The sequence below is a fragment of the Emys orbicularis genome, chromosome 1 (genome assembly GCF_028017835.1).
Source record: "Emys orbicularis isolate rEmyOrb1 chromosome 1, rEmyOrb1.hap1, whole genome shotgun sequence".
Taxonomy (NCBI): Eukaryota; Metazoa; Chordata; order Testudines; family Emydidae; genus Emys; species Emys orbicularis.
In genome coordinates, this window is record NC_088683.1 from 18,227,064 (window position 1) to 18,247,481 (window position 20,418).

Here is a 20,418-nt window from a genome sequence, read left to right on the forward strand (position 1 = left end):
TAAGTGGGAACACTGGCTTTCTACTGATTTTCACTGATTCTGCCCTCTTTGGGAAAACCGTGTTGTGACCTGTTAGTCTAATAAGTGTTATCTAGTTACATTAAAATTGTTTAAAGTGAGCTCACTGTATGCCAGATTAAAGAACAGTAAAATATTTTCAAAAACAAATAACTAAGTTGATAAGCCTGAAGTGGAAGAATTTCTAAAATTTGCACTGTGGAGAAGAGATTAAATACACAGGGCTAAATAAACAGATGAACTGAATTAAAAACCTGTCATTAAACATTTTGTCTTGACTAATTTATCTATATCAATATTAGGAACTGTAGCTGGTATCAAAATACCCACATGCACCCTGTTCCCTGTGAAGGTTGCTTTTGCAGGTTACTTTTCTGTTCTCCTTGCATCACTATGCAAATACCAAAGAGAAAGCAAATCTGGCAAGAGCCATATAGGTCTTGTAGAGACAGCCTTTCCCATAAAACCTCTACAGGGAGAACAGAAAAGTTATAAAGAACATGACACAATGAGAGGACTGAAAGACTGATTTTTTCCCCCTTCCCTTTTGGCTCACAACGGTGGATTCAATTTAGAAATGAAGGGAGGCTGGATTTGGGAGCTGGATAATTATTTACAATCAAGTCTGTTTCACTTTAAGTCAGAAAATAAACTGTTCAATATTTTAGGGGAAAACCCCCAAACTATATAGATAATTCTGAAACAGTACTATGACTATTTTGCATTCACTGAGGAAATACTAAAATGGATACATTTGTTTTTAGAAATCAATTGTTACTATTTTGGTTACTGAACATCCACATAATTCATGTACAGACTATTAGTGAAAAAGACTATTGTTCTTCTTATATTATAAGAACTCTCTCAATATACTTTGAGTCATTTCATAGCTCCTTTTTTCCCCTTCATAGTTAAGTGCTTTGCAGAAAGGATATTAATAATTGTAGTACAAAATTATTATTCTTGTACAGCAAGATGACAACTGCAGGTTTATCCTTCACATTTCTGGACACAATCCCTATTATGTTGATGTATATGCATCGGACAACACCTTAATTTTAAAATAAATTAGCAAGCTAATAAATTAATAGGCTAACAGCTAACTTGATCTACTGTTTATGAAACAGGGAAACAGCAGTATCACTTGTTACTAGAGAAACAAACACTCACCCAACCTGGGCATAACTGCTCCCAGAAACTGTTCATCTTCTTGAAAATGGTTTTCTTGTAGGGACTCAAGCAGTTTCTGTAAAACATCCTGAGGCACTTTACAGCCTGTGCCTTTAAGTTCAGTGAATCGAGTCAGTCGGAAGCTCTTGTCCAGTTCGTAAGTTTCTGGGTTAAAGGACTCCCGAACAGACATGGTTCTGAGTGCTACCTTCCCCCCCACCTTGAGCAAACGTATCTGTTGGTTTCTCTGCTGATCAACCTAGTTAGAAAAATTGGGAACATTAGAAAATTCTCAGAACCTACAAGACAACAAGTTAGTGTATGTACTGTAAATAATATATATCAAAATATTAATGGTTTTTGGGAGGGATCTTTTTGGTTTTTTTCCTTTTTTTTTTTTTTTTTTTTTAAATAAGTAAAGCAAAGCATTGAGCAGACACCATCTGTTACAATAGGAGGGCATATCCCACAAGATAAGTTTCCTGAGGCTACAAAGGAATGGTTCCTCTTCCATCTTCTGACATTTAAACTATAACACTGTCAGGCCAGTCAGAGGAGTGATATGACTTTTCCCCTAGTTATGCCACAACAGTGTTTAATTAAAAAAAAAAAAAAAAGTCTGCGGACCTCACTTAACAGATATATATATATCTATCTATATATATATATATAGATATATATAGATATATATATATAAATAAGCGTTACAGTTTGTGTTAGTGGGAACAACCCCCAAGAGGAGCCTTAGGCCCTGATCCTGCAATATGCTCAGGCCCGGGGTCTTTGTACACTAAGGCTTTGTATACAATGGAACTTCAGCAAAACTTTTGTCGTTTGGGGTGTTTAAAAAAACAAACACACACACATATCCCAAATGGCAAAAGTTTTACCGACAAAAAGCGCCGGTGTCAACAGCGCTTTGTCAGCAGGAGCACTCTCCTGCCGATTAAGCTGCTGACACTTGTTGGGGGAAGTTTTTGTTGGTGGGAGAGCTCTCTCCTGCTGACAAACAGCAGCTACACTGCGCACCTTTTAGCGGCAGGGGCGTCGCTAAAAGGTGCATAGTGTAGACAAAGCTTAAGCTCATTGCAAGATCAGAACCTTAGGCAATAGCCTCTTTATTTCAAATGACACCTTTCAAACAATGGGGCAAGTTCAGTTCTGGTTTAAGAGGGTACAACTCATTTGGAGTCAACAGAAATACACCTGTTCACACCAGTGGTATATTTTCCCTAGGAGACCTATGTGCTAGTAATATAAAGAATTAAGAAAGGAAAACCTTTAATTAGGATATTTCCTCTAAAAGCATATTTTATGATGTTCATACACTAAAGCTGTTCAAAAGAAAGAGTTCATGCCTCTCAGGACTTTTTCTGGAACTGAACATACTTAATCAGAGTAAACCGCCCATTAGAAAGTTAATGTAAAAAGACACTGATGAAATTTATTTAATAAAATTCTTAACAATTCACGTCTAATTTTAGAAGTCTTTTTCCACTCTGAGTCAGACATACAGCACACTCCAAAACTAATAAGAGGCCTAACTGAAGCGTTTAACTTCTAAACAGGAATGGTGGTGATATGGTGCAATTTATCTTCCTTGAAGAAAAAGCTTTTCTGGAATTATTTAAAGTGACCTACATGCAGTAGCATCTTAGAAAGCAAATGTCATGCCTATCAAAAGGGTTCAACATGCAGCACTGAGTGACTGCTGATCATGTTGATACTGGGTTAAGCTGAAAAGTTCAGCACCACTACTGGCCTGTATTCAGTATGTTTGGTACCATTCCAAAAAAAAAAATTATCTACAGCCTTATGCAAATGGGTCCCCCAGTATAGTGCTTATAACAGGCTGCCTCTTAACAAGTTCTACAAACTCTCAGGGATGTTATTTTATTGATTATGGTATAGAATGGCAATTCAAGTTTTAAAGTCCCTGAAAAACATCTGATTAGGAACTGAACTCCCATTTACAGTGTTTTCCCTCCTTCCCTGGGAGGCGTGTCACTTATTTAAAACAAATCTTCAAAAGCCCCAGCTTGGGCAGTAATCCAAGCGCTCATTACAAGAACGTGTTTTGGGTGAGCAATGCATCTGGTTTGAAACTTTTGTCTTCAATGCAAGGCAATAGGCACTAGCAATCAGAGAGGATACTAACTAGAAAACAACCTGTGGAAAGAAGTAGGAGAAAAAAGTGGCTTTTAATGGAAAGATATTTTTGAACTCAAACTACTTATTTCCAGAAAAACTGTAAAAAATTGCATTTTCCAAGTGGGGAAACATTTCCCTTCACTTGCCCAAACCCTGGTGTATTCTTAGCACCCCCTATCCACTTCTATAGGAAAGGATTTAGAGGCCAAAGACATCAAGCAGAACTTTTTGCATAGTCTTGAGCACTAATACATGCACTTAAATATATTCCCTGATTTTAAAAATAAACGTTGAACTAGACAAGTGACAAAGTTATTTAGTTAAAAACCTCAATAGGGAAAGGAGCACAAAAGGCTTCTTGGTGAAGATCTGAATGTGCTGCATGCAATAATTTCGGACACTGCCATGGAAGCAAGCTTACAAGATCCAATTTCATGTGACTTTTGGCACCCTGCACAAACATGCATTTCTAGCATCCAATGTACTTGCAAAATAAACAACCCTCCCCATTAGAACAAATCGCCCATATACTCCAAATGTTTGTTACTTTAAAACAATGACAAATATTAGAAGATAGAGTTTAACCCTTGCCCCTCTACAACCCTCACCATAAATACAAATGTACGTTGGAGGGTGGTGAGGGGAAAAAATGACTGCGGAACAGGACCAGATACCTACCCAAAATAAACCCAAGGACAGGGAATAGCAACACAAATGAGGGGCATCTACAAGGCGAAGAACTGCAACGAGCATTTCTCCATAGAGTGTAGCGCAGAAGGCTGCGGAGAGACATGGCTCTGGGACACCTTAAATTTCAAGCTGCTGCCTTTAAAGGCAAGCAAGGGCCTCTACTGCTGCTCTTTGTGCAGCCGTGTGGGAGCCTGGCTGGCTGTGCACAGGAAAGAACCGTGCACACAGCAATCCCCTTCTAACCCCCCAAAGGAGGCTCCTACAAACAGATCTTTGCGGGGGGAGGGGGGGGGAGGGGAGAGAATGTTCTCCCTTACACACGAAATTATTAGCAGCAAAAGTGCGGGGGGAGGCAGGTAAAATGTCAGCAGAAGCGGAGTTAACCCTTCGCTGGAAGCAGAGATGCAGGGACAGCGTTTAAAGACGAACAGCCGCAGCCGCAGCCGCCCCCCATTGCCGCCGCAGCCCCGGGGAGGGCGGGGAGGGGATGGAACGTTCCCCGGGAGCGGCGCGCGCCAGGCTCCCCGGCCAGGGGACTCCACGGCGCGGGGCCCCAGCGGCAGCAAAAATGTCGGCGGGTGAAAAATTTAACCCATCGCCTGCCAGCCTCGCCGCCGGGAGTTTTTTAAAGCGGCCCCGGCGGCGCCTCGCATCCCCTTCCCGCGCCCCCCCGCGGCCGGGCTCAGGGGCTGGGGCCAGGCATGCCCCGTGCGCCCCGGCCGGCCCCCGCAACGCGGGGAAGCCGCCATCCAGTGAAAGGCCGGGTGTTTAACGGCGGAGGCGGATTCCCCTTTAAATCTCCCCGCTTGCCCCCCCCCTCCCCAGGTCTCCCTCTTACCGGCTCGCTCCTCGCCCTCCCTCCGCCTCCTCCCGCGAACGGGACTCCCAACCCAGTCCCACAATGCACCGGGCGCGCCGGGCTCCCTCAGCGCCGCCTGAATGGAAATGCCGCCGCCGCCGCCGGGCGGGGAGGATGACCCCCCTACACACACACACACTGTCCCCCTCCCGGCTCCGCGCCGCACGGGCCGGGGGTTAACCCCCTCTGCGCCCGCGCGCGCACACACACACCCCGGGCCCAGCCCCCCCCACGGGCTCCGCGCGGGGTTAACCCCTCCCCCACACATACCACCCTCCGCCGGGAACTGCCCCCCCCCCCAACGGGCTCCGCGCCGCACGAGTCGGGGGGTTAACCCCTCCCCCACACATACATTACTCCCGCCGGGCCTTGCCCCCCCCCCAACGGGCTCCGCGCGGCACGGGCCGGGGGTTAATCCCCTCCCCACACACACACTACCCCCCCCCAACGGACACCGCGCGGCACGAGTCAGGGAGTTACTCCCCCACCCCCGTCGGGCCCTGCCCCCTCAACGGTCTCAGCGCAGCACGGGCTGGGGGCTAACCCCCTGCCTCCCCCCGGGCTCCACGCGGCACAAGTCGGGGGGGGGGGTTAAGCCCCGCTCCCCCACACCCCCCACTGGGCTCCCTCTGCTCCCCCTCCCCCCCACACTGCTCCCCCAGGCTCCGCGCCGCACGCGGGTTAACCCTCTACCCCACACCGCCCCCTATCGGGCCCTGCCCCCCCCCCCCGGGCTCCGCGGCGCACTGGGGCCAGAGGCCTTTAACTGCAGCTACCTCCCTTTAAGGGGAGGGAAGAGCAGAGAGGAGCCGAGACTCAGTGCGCTAGAGCGGGAGGGAGCCCGGAACGAGGGAGGCCTCTAACCCCGGAGGGGAATGGGGGTGAACCCCCCCGGGATCCCCGGCCCTGCACACCGCGAAGGGAATGGGGGTGAACCCCCCCCGGGATCCCCGGCCCTGCACACCGCGAAGGGAATGGGGGTGAACCCCCCCGGCCCTGCAACCCCGGAGGGGAATGCGGGTGAACCCCCCCGAGGATCCCCCGCCCTGCAACGCTGGAGGAGAACGGGTGGATGTAACCCCTGCGGTGGGGAGAATTGTAAACGCCACTGGTTTTCTCACGTCTAGTTGTGGGGAGTGGAGTGTTCACTACTCGGTAACTCCAGCCATGCACGCGGCGGGGGATTGAAATGCAAACTTCTGCGGGCCTCCTGTGTGAAGCTGGGAGACTTGGGAATCCTAAGCATGCAGCGAGGCTGAGTATGCAAACTGCACTGTGTTTTGCATGGTCTTTAGTGAATTGTTGGAAAGATTTGTAGCACAGACAGTTTTGAGATCAGTCTCTGTCTGGACTACTTCAGTTTCAAAGCATGCTCTTCTCTTTCGGGAGAGAAGTATCATTCACCTTTAGGGCGCCAGTCGCTTTGTAAAAAAATCTTTAGTTCATACTAACACATAGGGCTTGAAAAAAATCCAAGTAGGTTTTCCTTGGAAAATGCAATTAACGTCTACAGAATTTAAGCTTTCATTTAAAAAACAAACACCACACAACTAGCTCTTAAATAACCCTGGATGGAGGGTCACTAATGCTGTGCTGTCTTCCTAAGGGCTTGTGTCTACACAGGGAAACATACCAACATAATTACACCACTTTTACTACCTGTGTGGGCACTCTTTTCCAGTACCTGTTCCAGTTTAGCTTATACCATTTATAGTGCGACAAATCTGCAGGGAGACAGCTCTAGAGGTACAGTTAGGAGCAGGGTGTCTTGGATGTGCTGCCCACCCATTTGAGCAGAGAGTCTTTGGGAGGTGTGTCACTAGCTGGAGCATGGATCCTACTACCCCAAAAGAGGTCTCTGCACACTGGGGGAAGGGGAGGCACTTGATGGTACTATTCCATTAGTGGGGATTGGCTCCTGCTGCCACCAAGCAGAGGGTTTCGGCTAGAGTGGAGGCTGGTCCTAACACCACTTAGGGTTTACAATTTTGGTTGGATGGATTCCTGGAGGTTCATCACATGGCATAATCTTTAATTAAAGATTAATCTTTAATTTTTGGAGCCTTCAGGACAATCCTAGTGGGTTGGCAACCCTAACACCACTTCAGCAGAGGGTTTTGCAGGATATGAGTGTGGACTCCCCATATGGAACCGTCTCTGCTGGCCTGGTAGGAAGCCTGCCTACCCAAGAGCCCTGTGTATGGTGGGGTAGTGTTGGCAGGGGACCTGTCTTCAGAATTAGGGTGACCAGACAGCAAGTGTGAAAAATTGGGACGGGGTGTGGAGCAATAGAAAACAACCATATATATAAGAAAACAACCCAAAAATCGGGACTGTCCCTATAAAATCGGGACATCTGGTCACCCTATTCAGGATGGATGTGGCTTCACTGCTTTTCAGCTGCTTCTTCCTGTTTTAGGACAGGGTGGGAGTTAGTCCAGGAAAAGAGAAACATCAGCCCTTACTTCTCACCCCAGAAGAGGACTGTGTATTTGGGGGCTAACACAAATTGATTGGAGGACACTCCAGGTGGTAACTGATTTGGTATGGGGGGTGGTGAGGCAGCAGTAATTGGAAGCCCAGGGTCTTGAGGCCCAAGCAGTGGATTGACCATCAGGAGACAGAGGATAAGGGAATGTAGCTTGGGAGGTGCATGGCTCTGCATGGTTGTATTTCAGCCTGATGATAAGGCTTAGTTCTTGATCTAATAGGTATCAGGAACATTTTTTTCAAGCTCTATATATAGGGGAAATATAGGAATATTTAGATTAAAAATCATTGCTTAAAAATAAGTCATTACCTCTGCTGCAAATAATACTTTAGAATATTAACATCAAGAGAAAATTTAAAAATATTACTTTCAACCCTTTACATTTGTTCACATTTTGCATTTTTCATGTGGACTGTGATAGACTAGAGTCAGTTTCAGGTGTTTACAGTAACTTTTTTGCTTTCATGTGGTTTGCATGGGCTGGTCCCATGTGGCAGTGTTTGATTGCAAATACTGCAAGGGAGTGTTTAAGTCCAAATCTGAAAAATAAAAATGGTGTTCGGTGGCTCAATAGGTACTTTAATACCACCTTTGACTATGTCTGCATTGAGGGGAAAAGTTTGTATTTTTAAACATGTTAAAATCCTAGTGTAGACAATGGAAGTTGGGGTTTTAGTACATTAAGTAGTAGAGGTAAACCTCAGGAAGAAGCCTAAAGTTTATCTCGTCCAGATAACATACTAAAATTATAATTTGCTTGTCTACACTAGGATTATAATATATTAAAAAAATCTTTTAAATCTATGTTCCTAGCTAAAGCAAGGCTTGAGAGGTTAGTTTCACTGAGCACTCAGAAAGACTCAGTCCATCCCCAAGTGTTTGACTGCTTTTGGCTGTGTCTACACTAGGAAATTTAGATGATGCTTTAGGGTCTGAACCTACAAGCCTTACTGGGTTTGCCAACAGTATGATAAGAGGTGTTGTTTTAAAATGTATTAGATAACATGTAGGGCTGGTTGAAAACGGAATTCCTGTCCCATGGGAAAATACAATATTTCAACCTTTTGTTTCATCCCAAACTGAGACATAGAGTAGAAATCTTGGAGTTTTTCATGAAACAAAATATTCTGAAATATTTCGGCTTTAGGAAAATGTTTGTTTTGATTTGGTCAAAATGTTTCAACTTTATCATCTTGATTTTTATATTATATTCAATAATACAATGTAAAAGTTTAAACAGTTTAGTCAGAACAAAATGTTTTGTTAATTTCCCATAGAAAATATCAATGAAATCGATATGTTCCAGCAAAAAGTTTTGATTTTGTCGAATCGGCATTTTCTGATGGAAAAGCCGTCCAGCTCTAACATGTTTTAACTAATACGTTTTAAAATCCTAGTATAGACTGTGCAAGTTGTATTTTAACACATTAGCATGTTGTAGCCTAGGCTTCCCCTGACCGCAGGGTTCAGTTTGACCAGCTAACGCGTGTTAAAATATAACTTGCCCTGTTGAATGTGTTTTGAAAATACACTCTTTATACCTGGTGTAGACATGCTCACGGAACTAGTATTCGGTGGAACTTCTTACTTCAGCAATAGTTGTGGGATTTTAGGGTATGTTTTAACCCAAGTGTAGGATTGGGCTCTTAATTTCATTTCAAATGCATGATGTGACCATAAGGTGCTCAGATACTGTGGTGATCACCCTAGTATAAGAACCTAGATAGAATAGAATATCATGGTGCATATTTTTTTAAGATTTCTTTGATGGGTTATTACAAATCAAACATTTCTTCTGTTACTGGCTTTTTCCCCTCAGTGGCAGTATAAAACTCTGTCACCATTTATAAGAGTGCCTCCCTCCAATCCCCTACCACCAGCTATTTTAATTAACAAAATCAAAGTTTGGGGGCTCCCACTCCTTGACAGTATCTCCAACATACTTGCCCTAAGCCAAAAAGTGAGTCAGTGCAAGACCCAGGAGTTCTTGCTGCCACTTTTAAGGCAGTCTTGCTGCCATCTCTCTTTTTAAAAGAGCTTTTGTGTTTAAATTTGAAAAATTCTGATAAAATCTATTAAAAAAACTAAAGACCCATAAGGAACATAGATGACATTCAGTCTAGTTCAGGGAGCACACACAAACCTCTCTGTGCCCCTTATGTCCCACTTAATACAGGACCTACATGGGGTGTAAGGCTTGTTATGGCCCTCTGGACTGGAATGTATTTCACCCAATAACTGTTCAGGGAGTCTAAGTCTACTGTCACTGCAGCCTCAAGTCGCTGGATGCCCCAAATAAATCAGTAGGGTTGTGCAGTTGTAACAGACGGCAGAATTTGGCCCACATTGTATGTTCTCTTGACATGTTTCAGACGCATCATATTTTATTAAGATAATAGGCCTGATTCTCCTCTCATATCAGTGTAAAATCAGATGTAACTCCAATAGGGTTACGCTGATGTAAACGAGAAGAGAATGAAGCCTACCAAGTACAGCAATAGCTAAGGGGAATGGAGGGTAGGGGGAATTGCAACTGCTCAAACTAAATACATTAAAACATGCACCAAGCTGAAACATTACAAATGCAGAGTCTCATTCCAGAGCATGTGCTGTTAACATGTTTCCAAAAATGAATCTGACCTCTTGGAATCTAAAATAATAAAAAGGGCCCAGATTTCGGTCTTTTTCATTTGACTGTATAACTCAGAAATGGTTCTGATTTTTTTAATTGATTTCATTTCCAAGAAAACAAAACCACATTAACAAAAAGAGCCAAGATGCTTTAGCTTAAAACTTGTCTGGCTGCACATGCCTGGTAAGTTTTCTTCTCAAATGTGAATATTTTGTTTTTATGGATAGCATAGGACCCAATTTTGTAATTACAGAATAGATCAGAAAGGCTGTTAGCATATTGTATTGTGCAATTAAGTACCTAATTAAATAATTAGGTAGTGGAATCTCCTTCCTTAGAGGTTTTTAAGGTCAGGCTTGACAAAGCCCTGGCTGGGATGATTTAGTTGGGGATTGGTCCTGCTTTGAGCAGGGGGTTGGACTAGATGACCTCCTGAGGTCCCTTACAACCCTGATAGTCTATGATTCTATGATAATTGCCTGCTAAATCAAAGAGTGTCTTTTGTGGAACTGTCTTTGAAAAAGTCCGGTCTAAAAATAAATAGAAACAGAGGAAAATAAATTGTTGTTTTTCTTTTCTGTTTTTAATTGATCTTTAATTTGTGAGAGAATGTCATGCTCCTGGGCCCAGTCCTGCAAGATGCTGAGCAACTGATGTCGTTGCGAGTTGGAGGTGCTCAACAACCTATAGGATGAGCCCCATGAAAGAACAGGACTAATAACATATAGCTGCTTTGTAAACTTCCCTATATAGATCTGTTAATGTACTTCAAGTTCTTCAGCTGCTCCAATCCTAAGCCTCTCCTGAGTGGAGATTGTCTGTTTGCATGAAGGTTTTTATGATGTGGACAAATGGGGAATAGGATGAGCAACCTCCTAATCACTTCTGACCTACATTTTTAGAAGGTGGGTTGATCTATGGCAAGGGGCAGTTGGAGATCAGGTGATGTTTTGTGCAAATTGAGCCAGTGTGATTGTACCTGTTTTTATAAGATATGTACATGTACCTAAAGGCTTTGATAGCAATTTTAATTAAGTCTAAAAAAATCAAAGCATCTCCATAGATGACAAGCTAGTTCTCTTAACCAGTGGTTCTCAAACTTTTTGCCATCACAGTATTGCCAATCCACAGTATTCAAAAATCGTGAGTCAAGCGCCCAGAGAAAGTAATGAGATTAAAAGAAATAACTCATGATTTAAAGTCAAATAATACATCGTGGGTTCTTTTTCTTTGCCTTCTGATTTGAGTCTTTAGTGGTACTCAAATCTTCGAGCTTTTCTCCACAAGCAGGAGGGTTAGAAACTTACTTTGGAAGAAAGAAAGCTGAGATTCTCAGCTTGTTCCGTAAGGGTGCTGGCTTCAATCTGGCCCCAGGTCAGGGGGACTGGCAAGTTCAAGGGGAGAGGCAATGAGATATGGGGCCTTGACTCCTAGACCCCTTACCCACGACTCTGGGAGCTGGGCTTTAAGCCAAACACCAAATATCACAAGAGTTGTGATAAACTTCCTTCCTTCTCCACCACTCCTCTGGGTTTACCCTTCCCACAGGATCAGGATCCCAGGGTTTCCACTTTGCTTTCTCCCCACCAGGTTTCCTCCTCTCTTCACTAGCCCCAGAAAGTATCTGCAGACCACCACGAGACAGCCTTCTTCTGCTTTCACTTCCTGGCTTTATACAAGCCCCCAACTACTCCTGCCCAGATGGGCTCCATCTTCAATTAGAGCTTGACAGTCAAGCCTAAGTCTCACCCCAGTACACTGCACCTGGGGAATTAATCCCTTCTGAGCCACCTGAACCCCTTCCAGGGTGAAATGGGGTGAACACCCCATCACAATTAGATGAGATGCATGCTCTCTATACAGGTTTTCTCTTGGAGGAGTTTCCACTTGCAATTTCCCTGAATTTTCCCACCAGGGATGGATTTGTAAAATCTCCCCCTCCTAAAGTCATAGATCTCGAGGTAACCGCAGAGGGCAGGAACAGCCGCATGGGGACCAGCGCTGTTAGACTGCTCCCTGGGCTCCTTCTTCTTCTGGGGATGACAGCGCAGCAATACAGAACACTTAGGCTGCTAGTCAGCACAGTGATTCCTGATTATAACATTCAAAAACCAGTAGGAGAACACTTCAATCTCCCTGGTCACTCAATAACAGACCTAAAAGTGGCAATTCTTCAACAAAAAAACTTCAAAAACAGACTCCAACATGAAACTGAAGAAGTGGAATTAATTTGCAAACTGGACACCATCAAATTAGGCCTGAATAAAGACTGGAAGTGGTTGGGTCATTACAAAACCTAAACCTAATTTTCCCCCACACTACTTTCCCCCTACTGTTACTCACACCTTCTTGTCGGCTGTTTGAAATGGGCCACTCTCATTACCACTACAAAAGTGATTTTTCCTGCCTTGGTATCCTACTGTAATTGAATTGTCTCGTTAGACTGACCTCACACTTGGTAAGGCAAATCACATCTTTTCATGTGCTTTGTATTTATACCTGCTACTGTATTTTCACTCCATGCATCTGATGAAGTAGGATGTAGCCCACGAAAGCTTATGCCCAAATAAATTTGTTAGTCTCTAAGGTGCCACAAGGACTCCTTGTTGTTTCAGTCAGTTCAGGCTTTTTCTAACAATGGGGTCTGTAGTGTGGCTGGTAAGGCCTGAAACTATTGTGTTATGACTATATTTACAACCTTGAAAAGCACATCAATGCATGGGATTTCTTTCAGATTCTCTACATGCTTGTTCTAGCTAATGTTTTTCTCCCACTACATTCTCAGCAGGTCTGCAAGGACTGAGTGTAGAGGACTGGCCTCTTATAGGGGGCACATGCCAGGAAATGCAACTGGTTGGTGCAGTCAGAGTGGTCTCCGACCAAGTTAAAGATTTGGTTTGCTAGAACCTCTTGTGTTGCTTCTCTGCAGAGATGCTTAGCTGCAGACGGTGAAGTAGGGAGAAGCTGAGGGGTATGGTAACAAGGACTGAGATAGTGCAGACCTTAGCTGCTGATTGTAGGGTCCCTGGACTGGAACGTGGAGTAGTGGGTGGGCTTAGTTTCCCATACCCACCACTTGATTGGGAAGACTGCCTGGGATGGCACCCAGCCAGTGGGTCTAGTAAGACTTTGTTCCCCTAGAAGGGGAAAACTGTCTGGTGATCTGGATGGAGGGCCAAGCCATGAAGAGGAGTCACTGTGACTCCTAGAGAGCAAGATGGACTGTGGTCCAAGGGAAGGGGGCATCAGACTGGGCAGAACTGATCCCCAGATGCAGCTATGAGGACATAGGCACAGGAACTAGGGACATGGGGTGCTGCACCACCCCAAGGTTTTATGTGGGGCTCTGCTCCTGGCCTGCACACGGGGTCAGGGCTGCCGGCCCCGCACCCGGGCTCTGCTCCTGGCCCCACATGCAGGGTCCCAGCCTCGCACCAGGGCTCCACTTCTGGCTCTTCCACGCAGGGTCCTGGCTGCTGGCTCCACATCTGGGGCTCTGCTGCTCGCCCTGCACTCGGAACTCCACTACTGGCCCTGTGCCAGCCCCCAGCTGTGGCCCCAGCCTCAGCCCCCTTATACCTGTCCGGTCCATCCCCCCCCAGACATGACCCTGCTTGAGGGGGGCACAGACGGGGTAAGGGAGCTGGCTTTTAGCACCCCCACTATCAGGGTGGATAAAAATCAATTATTTTAAAAAATGAAAAAAATCGGATTTTTTTATTTAAATTGGATTTTTTTGATAAAATGCTTTTTGAGGAAAACACCTATCTAAAGATAGTTTTAATTAAGATACATTATAACTCAAAGATATCTCATCATGGAATAGGGATTATAAATTCTAATTCTATACTATGAGACAATATATTCATGTAATGTTTAAAAAAAGTTTTGTAAATGTGTTCCAATAGTTCATGGATTAGGGACCCTGTCTTATGGGGTCCCAGGGGCTTCTGTATAGATTATTTAGGTTAATTTTTCTATCTACCCAATGGGACTCAGTGCTCAGTTTTAGGGTTACCATATTTTAAGTTAAAAAAAGGAGGACACTCCACAGGGCCTCGGCCCCGCCCCAACTCCGCCCCTTCCCCGCCCCCAGCCCCGCCCTTCCCCGCCCCCGCCCCTTCCCCAAAGTCCCTGCCCCAACTCCGCCCCAGCCCCGCCCCAACTCCGCCCTTCCCCGCCCCCGCCCCTTCCCCAAAGTCCCCGCCCCAACTCTGCCCCCTCCCCTGAACGCTCCGCCCCCCAGCTCCTCCCCCTCCCCTGCTTCCCGTGAATCAAATGTTCACGGGAAGCCTGAAACAGGGAGGCAGCAGGTAAGCTGGGGGTGGGGCGGGGCATGGCGCGGCCCAGTCCGGCCCCCCCGGCCGAGCGGCTCCCTTTGGCGGCCGGCCGGCCCAGGCCAAGAGGCTCTGGCCCCGGCATCTCCCGCCCGGCTCGGCTCGGACCGGACCCTAGGGCGCCGGCCCTGGTTCCGGCCGAGCGGCTCCGGCCCGCCCTGGCCCCGGCGGCCCCAGCGGCCCCGGCCCCCGGCCGAGCACCGCCGGCCCCAGCGGCTCCGGCCCCCGGCCGAGCACCACCGGTCCCAGCGGCTCCGGCCCGGACCCAAGCCCCACGACCCCTCCCTCCCTATTTTCCCAGACATGTCCGGCTTTTGGGGATTTCCTCCCGGACGGGGATTTGAGGCCCAAAAAGCTGGACATGTCCGGGAAAATCCGGACGTATGGTAACCCTACTCAGTCTAGAAGATACCATCAGAGATGCTTAGTTTTGCAGTTCTCAAACTGGATTTGTGTCTCCGGAGATAACATGCTTGTTAACAGGAAAAATGTGTTTAAATAAATAATATAAAGAGGTGAGAAATAACAGACCTCAACCCTATTGTCCCTCTGCAAATTTGTGTACACAAAGTCAATCCCTTGCCTCTCTCTAAAAGTGAAAAGTTTCAAAAAGTTCAATGAATAGAAGATTGTTGGGTGCGGAATAGATCTGGACAAGGAGAAGAAGTCTGGAGATAAATGTGAGAAGGGAGGGACAGGCAGTAGAAACAAAAGTGAAACTGTTTGAGCAGCATATTCCAGAAGTCTTGAGGTCTTTCGGAGTGTAGCCTTCATTGATTTGAGATCTACCATACCATTCTCTCACTAGAAGGGAAAACCTATAATGGCAGCAGGCCGTAAAAGAGACCCAGTTTGGGAATAAGAACCATTCAAGAAATATACGTTTGCTGATGATGTTTTAAAGAAAGTCACACCAGTGAACAGGTGGAAGTCACTTAAGCACTTGGATTCAGAGACTGTTGAAGTGATAATCTCACTTTTAACAGCAGTAGCTTCTTCTGCCGGTGTAGAAAGAATATTTTCTTCCTTTGGACTAATTCAATCCAAATTGAGAAATTGTTTGGGACCTGAAAAAGCAGGAAAGCTTGTTTTTCTTTTACAGATTATGAACAAACAGGAAAATGAAGGTGAAGACGAGTGAGTTAGCTGCAGAAGCCAATATTTTAAGTTTCTCATGTTGACCTGGCTGACATAGTCGATTTAATTTTTTTGTTTTTTAAAAAATATTTCGTTTAACTATTTTAGTTAAAAATAATTTTAACAAAAACAAACCTGATTTTAAAAAACTTGAATGTTTAACTAAATTCAAAAATTCATATGCTTGTTTTGTTAAAATATTATATGTTTGCCGTAGAAGAAAAAAATCCAGAATATATAATGTTGTTTTAGTTAAATAAAACAATTTAAATGTCTGTCTGGTGATGTTCTCCTCCTAATACAGCATGGCAATAAAATCCTCCAAATATTAATGATTAACCTGTTGAATTGGAGATAGTTCACCTCCAAATGACTTCATAAATATCTGCTTCAATTACCTTTGGTAAATGAAATAAGCAAACAGTCATTCATTTTCTGATATAGCTGTAAAACTAATCTGAAAAGTTTTCAAAATAAATCACTTTAAAAATGTATAGTGTGTACCTTCTAAAATGAAACCTACATCTAGCTCTGAGTTGTGAAGAATATATATTAAGGTTATAATAACCAACAAGAATGCACTTATGTAGAACTCCATGATTAAATCGAGTCTTCCTGACTAGTGATTTAAATCATGATTTAAATCAATTTGATTTAAATCAAATCCACCCTGCCCACTATTAAAAGTTCCAGTGTCACTGTATGAGGAGGTGCACCAGTGGTGAGTAAACCCAATGACACTAATATTCCACACAAAATGTGTTAAGAGAACACTAAGACTGCATGGTTAAACACCTGGCAGTCAGGAAATGCCAACATTAAGGTTGCATGTGTAGTTTAACTGCTTCCTGGATTATCATACAGTTCCTTAAGTATAACTTAGAAATACATACTTTTTTGTGTGGCATTCCCTAGGGTTTTTTAAAGGATTTCTTTCTTGAGGACTTCAAAACTGTCTGGCTTGCAAAAAAACCTGGCCATAGCATGTATAAATTCCATGATCTGGAACTACTTTAAGTGGAGTGCCCCAAGGGTCGGTCCTGGGGCCAGTTTTGTTTAATATCTTTATTAATGATCTGGAGGATGGTGTGGACTGCACTCTCAGCAAGTTTGCCGATGACACTAAACTAGGAGGCGTGGTAGATACACTAGAGGGTAGGGATCGGATACAGAGGAACCTAGACAAATTAGATGATTGGGCCAAAAGAAACCTGATGAGGTTCAACAAGGACAAGTGCAGAGTCCTGCACTTAGGACGGAAGAATCCCATGCACAGCTACAGTCTAGGGACCGAATGGCTAGGTAGCAGTTCTGCAGAAAAGGACCTAGGGGTCACAGTGGACGAGAAGCTGAATATGAGTCAACAGTGTGCTCTTGTTGCCAAGAAGGCTAACAGCATTTTGGGCTGTATAAGTAGGGGCATTGCCAGCAGATCGAGGGACGTGATCGTTCCCCTTTATTCGACATTGGTGAGGCCTCATCTGGAGTACTGTGTCCAGTTTTGGGCCCCACACTACAAGAAGGATGTGGAAAAATTGGAAAGAGTCCAGCGGAGGGCAACAAAAATGATTAGGGGTCTGGAGTGCATGACTTATGAGGAGAGGCTGAGGGAACTGGGATTGTTTAGTCTCCAGAAGAGAAGAATGAGGGGGGATTTGATAGAAGCCTTCAACTACCTGAAGGGGGGTTCCAAAGAGGATGGAACTCGGCTGTTCTCAATGGTGGCAGATGACAGAACAAGGAGCAATGGTCTCAAGTTGCAGTGGGGGAGGTCTAGGTTGGATATTAGGAAACACTATTTCACTAGGAGGGTGGTGAAGCACTGGAATGCGTTACCTAGGGAGGTGGTGGAGTCTCCTTTCTTGGAGGTTTTTAAGGCCCAGCTTGACAAAGCCCTGGCTGGGATGATTTAGTTGGGAATTGGTCCTGCTTTGAGCAGGGGATTGGACTAGATGACCTCCTGAGGTCCCTTCCAACCCTGATATTCTATGATTCTATGATTCTACTTGGCCAGATGCCACTGTAATGCCCATGTCTCTCCACTGCAACCCTTAAGAGCTCCTAAGCTGCATCAAAGCAGGGCTGTCTCCTTGTACCTTACTAAGCATGCAGCAGCACTCCTTAACCTTGCTATATGTTAAAACAGCTGCAAAGACTGAGTTTCTTAGGTCTCTTTCTCTGATGATTCAGTATTATTAGCAGTTAGATTGCTTTTGCCAAAGAGTATATACATAGCCACGTTACATTTAAGCAATGTTGCTTGGTCAGTTTAGCCCCCAAATTTAAGTTATGTAACTCTGTTCATCAATAAAGAAAAATAATGGAAATATTTCTAACAAAACAAATAAGCATCCTCCTGTAGTGTTTGTAACTAATACATTGTAACAGGCTGCTGACATAGGAGAACTAGAAAATAGAACTGATTAGAACCATAACTGTTAAACCATGAAAGCAATTAGGGTAGTGTCCTAGTTTAAGTTGTGTAGGGGCGGGAAATGGTGATAAGTGATAAAGAAGTATATATTAGGCCCTGATCCTGCAAAGACACCTTCATGTGCTTAGCTTTACAGGCAGAGTAGGACTATTGACTTCAATGAACATACATATCATAGAACGTCAGGGTTGGAAGGGACCTTAGGAGGTCATCTAGTCCAACCCCCTGCTTGAAGCAGGACCAATCCCCAGGCAGATTTTTGCCCCAGATCCTTAAATGGCCCCCTTAAGGATTGAATTTATAACCCTGGGTTTAGCAGGCCAATGCTCAAACCACTGAGCTATCCCTCCTTCTTACGTATGCATAACTCTAAGCACAAGTCTTTGCAGGACTGGGGCCTTATATGTTAAATAGTCTCATATGTTAGTAACGAGTTTTCAAAATATGGGATTTTTTAACCTGATTGACATTTTGAACTGCATGATAAATTTAAATGGCCCCTAGGATTTCTCACACTTTTCCCTAGTTCTTGCTAATAAATGTTATTGTCCGCTTTCGCTAACTCACTTTCCACTTCCTCCTGCAAATCATTAATACATAGTACTAAATAACCATGATTCCAATACTGACCTCTGATACGCCTCAATATTTACTTCTCTTTACTCAGACAAGCAGATGCTTGTTATGATTTTGTTTTCTGTCACTCATTAAGGACTTTGCCCTTACTTTGTGATAAGTTACTTTACTTAATATTTTTTTTATGAGGGACTTTATCAAAAGCCTATGAAAATCCAAGTAAACTATGTTTACCCAGCTCACTGTTATCCACGGTTTTATTACGTTTTCCCCAGATTATTGTAACAGTTTTCAGAGTGCAATTTTCCCTTATGGAAGCTGTGCTTACTTATCCAAATGTGCTGCTACCCCCTTTCACCCCTCCCCCCTTACACACATACAGACATACACACAGACACACACAATGATGGGAAGGCAAAGTGCATATCTTGCAACTGTCCTAATTTCGCAGCCAGATGTACTTCCATTCCACATAGATCTCTCTCTGATTCGGGCATTTATGTGGCTGTCATTACTGAGGTAACGGGGCACCTATCAATTTTTAATGCATTTATCCTCACAGCACCCCTCTGAGGTAGGGAAGTGCTACTATCCCTATTTTACAGATGGAAAATTGAGGCACATAGATTAAGTGATTGACCCATGGTCTCAGAGGAAGTTTGTAGCAGAGAGGAAACTGAATGTGTGTCTCAAGTCCCAGGTTAGAACCCTAAATGCTGGACTATCTTTCCTTTCTCCCCCTCCTGCCACCAAAACTAACTGTACATGATTTTAACCCCTTTGTTACTGGATACCGCTGCTATTCCTGTGCCTCAACATTCTCTGAAGTTCGTCAAATGAGATCCATCAACATGGGAGTGTTTAATCCCTTAATGGTATAAGGGCCAGTAGACAGGATACTGAACAGGGACTTAGGTTCTATTCCTGGCTCGGGCACTGACTTGCTGGATAATTCACTTCTCTCTGTCCCTTAGTTCCCCATCTGTAAATAGGAACAATAACACTCCATCTCACTTCTTGTGTGTTTAGATTGTGAAGTCCTTAGCACAAGGCTCCTCGCTCATTCTGTGTTTACACAGTGCCAATTGGATGATGCCTCCAGCTGCTAGTGCAATACTAGATAAATGTAATGCCAAACCATGAAACTGAAATTCTGGCATTTCACCGTGTACATGTGACTGTATCCCACATAACTGCTGTCCTTCTCCTTTGCTAGTCCTGCTGTGAGCCTCACTTTAGGTCTTTTGTCCTGTGTTTGGGTAGGCTGAAAACAATAGACTATTCACTTCTTCGCTTTTATGTATTTATTTCCCCACTCATCCCATTGGTTTAATAATGGCTTGCGGCCACACAACTTTGCACGGATCCTGTTGGATCTCACAAGAAAGTTGGCCAGGGTCGGGGCTTCAATGAGGGAGTGCCAGAGAAAACCCAGTATGCCATAGGAACTGGTGTGGGTGATTCAGTAGGTGAGCCTCTTCCCAACAATTCCTCCAGGATGGTGAGGGTGAGGTTTGAAGTTCTAGCCTCTAGATGTGAGTTCCTTCACTTGTGATCATTCTCACATGTGCAATTCTTCTTGCATGATCCTGTTTTCAAGCGGGGGCAGCTGTTTGGTCTGGTATTTCTCCCTCCCCTCCCAATTTCCTGCCCTAATCAGTTGGCCCTGTTCAATAGCTTCCCCACTTCCACTCCTAGAAACACACACAATATCGGGAAAGTCTGTAGTAAATGCATATTTTGACCCCAATCCTGCAACTGCATCCAAATGGGCAGGCCTCTGAACCGGCACAGATCCCATTGACTCTAGTGGGGGCTCTTTGGAGGCTCAGATTGCAAAGATGCGATTGCAAGATTATAAAAAACTGGGTGAAATCCTGACCCCACTGATCCAATATCTTACAATTCCCAGGTGACATCCAC

The 20,418-nt window shown here is 44.6% G+C and overlaps 1 protein-coding gene across 2 annotated transcripts in view; it reads right to left on the bottom strand.

The window, feature by feature from the left end:
• The window catches only part of SEPHS1 (selenophosphate synthetase 1), a 30,150-nt gene extending 25,241 nt beyond the window's left edge, over window positions 1-4,909 (bottom strand). Inside the window, exons 1-2 of one of the 2 annotated variants that reach the window (XM_065402574.1) lie at window positions 4,868-4,909; window positions 1,189-1,447 (exon numbers count right to left, since the gene is read on the bottom strand). In XM_065402574.1, coding sequence (XP_065258646.1) covers window positions 1,189-1,381 — 193 coding nt within the window. In that variant the 5' untranslated portion in view covers window positions 1,382-1,447; window positions 4,868-4,909. Of the gene's footprint in view, window positions 1-1,188; window positions 1,448-4,017; window positions 4,490-4,867 lie in introns of those variants that run through there. The other variant, XM_065402567.1, reaches the window with a different exon arrangement.
• Window positions 4,910-20,418: the final 15,509 nt, after the last annotated feature.